This window comes from Nestor notabilis, unplaced genomic scaffold (assembly GCF_000696875.1).
Source record: "Nestor notabilis isolate BGI_N333 unplaced genomic scaffold, ASM69687v1 scaffold19889, whole genome shotgun sequence".
In the NCBI taxonomy this organism is placed as follows: Eukaryota; Metazoa; Chordata; class Aves; order Psittaciformes; family Psittacidae; genus Nestor; species Nestor notabilis.
Genome location: NW_009945644.1, coordinates 4,784 through 6,899, shown reverse-complemented (window position 1 = coordinate 6,899; position 2,116 = coordinate 4,784). Strand labels below are relative to the sequence as shown.

The 2,116-nt window shown below is 58.2% G+C and overlaps 1 protein-coding gene across 1 annotated transcript in view; it reads left to right on the top strand.

Moving 5' to 3' along the window:
- The window catches only part of LOC104412289 (1-phosphatidylinositol 4,5-bisphosphate phosphodiesterase gamma-1-like), a gene marked incomplete at its 5' end in the record, with an annotated part of 19,631 nt that overhangs the window by 14,561 nt on the left and 2,954 nt on the right, over positions 1–2,116 (top strand). Inside the window, 4 exon segments of the mRNA XM_010022956.1 lie at positions 443–509; positions 902–1,065; positions 1,401–1,497; positions 1,623–1,847. Of these exon segments, the coding sequence (XP_010021258.1) occupies positions 443–509; positions 902–1,065; positions 1,401–1,497; positions 1,623–1,847 (553 nt within the window).

Here is a 2,116-nt window from a genome sequence, read left to right as displayed (position 1 = left end):
GGCCTTGCTCCAACAGCTCCATGTCCTTCTGATGTTGAGGACACCAGCACTGCACCCAGGGCTGCAAGGGGAGTCTCACCAGAGCAGAGCAGAGGGGCAGGATCACCTCCCTCAACCTGCTGGTCCTCACACATCTGGGACCAAAGCCAGCTGAGATGCTCCCAGCCTTGAGTCAGCCCTTATCCAGAGGCTGGAGGCTGCTCCCAGCCCCACTCCAGCTTGGACCCTTTTCTGGAAGCTGGAGGATGCTCCCAGTCCTTTGCCAACCCTGACCCTTATCCAGAGCTGAGGGATGCTCAACGATGGAGCAGAGCTTTGCCAAGAAAGTCTTTCTTCTCTTCTTTTGCTCAGACTTGGACAATTTTGGAGGCTGGATGGAGCTGGCACCAGGCTCAACCCCCCAGTGCTCCTCCACCAACTCTTGTTCCTTCTTCTCTTCCAGTCATCAGAAAACAGCCCCCTGGGGAACTTCTTGAAGGGCTTCATTGATGTGCCGTCCTGCCACGTCGGTGAGTGTCCCACCACATCCCCCCACAGCTGTGGGAGCCGTTTGGGATGGCACATACCCCATGCTGAAGCTCAGTGCAACTCATCACACACAGGCTTGGCGTGATGTGGCAGGGAGCAATATGGGGCTGGGTTTGGAGGGATCTGGGGGGAGTTCAGTGGAATGTGGAGGTCCAGGTGAACCAGGGGACCTCTGGCTCAAAGGACAATGCATGGAAAGCTGAAACCATCTGTTAGAAAGACGGGATCCTCGCAGGGGAGGATCCCAGTGGCTGGGGGGATGCCAGGAGGGGCTGGTGGGGCCCGGGAGCGGGACCGCTGAGGTTTCGTTTGCTCCACAGAGCCATCCATTGGGAATGTCTTCGAGTAAAGCCCCCCTCTGATGTCCTTATAGTTATCTCCAAAGACGGGAGGAGCTCCAAACCATTTGTCTTCACCATCCATTCCCAGCAGATGTCCCACGCAGCCCAGTCCCTGGACGTGGCCGCGGACACGCAGGAGGAACTCAATGAATGGGTGGCCAAGATCCGAGAGGCCACGCAGAACGCGGATGCCAGGGTGAGGGACACCAGGGTGCAGAGCATGGGGTGCATTGTCCCATTCTCCAGCAGATAGAATTGTCTGGGCTGGAAAGGACCTTAAAGCTCCTCCAGCTCCAGCCCCTGCCACAGGCAGGGACACCTTCCACTAGAGCAGGTTGCTCCAAGCCCCTGTGTCCAACCTGGCCTTGAACACTGCCAGGGATGGGGCAGCCACAGCTTCTCTGGGCAACCTCTTCCCAGTTCCTCACTACCCTCACAATGAACTTCCACCTTATATCTACAATGATCCTCAACATCTCCAGTGGAGGAGACTGGAGGGAGACCTTCATCTCCTTGTTTTCCCTTGTGCAGATGCAAGAGGGGAAGATCATGGAGCGGAGGAAGAAGATCGCGCTGGAGCTCTCTGAGCTGGTTGTCTATTGCCGCCCAGTGCCCTTCGATGAGGACAGTAAGAGCAGGAGATGGGGGATGATGCGATGGGCATGGGAAGGGATGGGTGTGGGGAACCGGTCGCGGTGGGTCACCTCAGGCCATCAGAAAGGCCTCCACTGATGGCCACCTTGGTGCTTGCAGAGATAGGCACGGATAAGGCCTGCTACAGGGACATGTCCTCCTTCCCGGAGACCAAGGCGGAGAAGTACGCGAACCGCAGCAAGGGCAAGAAGTTCCTGCAGTACAACCGCCGCCAGCTCAGCCGCATCTACCCCAAAGGGCAGCGCCTGGACTCCTCCAACTACGACCCGCTGCCCATGTGGATCTGTGGCAGCCAGCTCGTGGCCCTCAACTTCCAGACACCCGGTAACTCCTGCTCCTGGGGCAGCTACTGGGAGCCTCAGAGAATCCTGGAAAGGTTTGGGTTGGAAAGGAACTTAAGATCATCCAGCTCCAACCTCCTGCCCCGGGCAGGGACACCTCCCACTAGAGCAGGTTGCTCCAAGCCCCTGTGTCCAACCTGGCCTTGAACACTGCCAGGGATGGGGCAGCCACAGCTTCTCTGGGCACCCTGTGCCAGCGCCTCAGCACCCTCACAGAGAACCGCTTCTGCCTCAGGACTACCCCAAATTCCC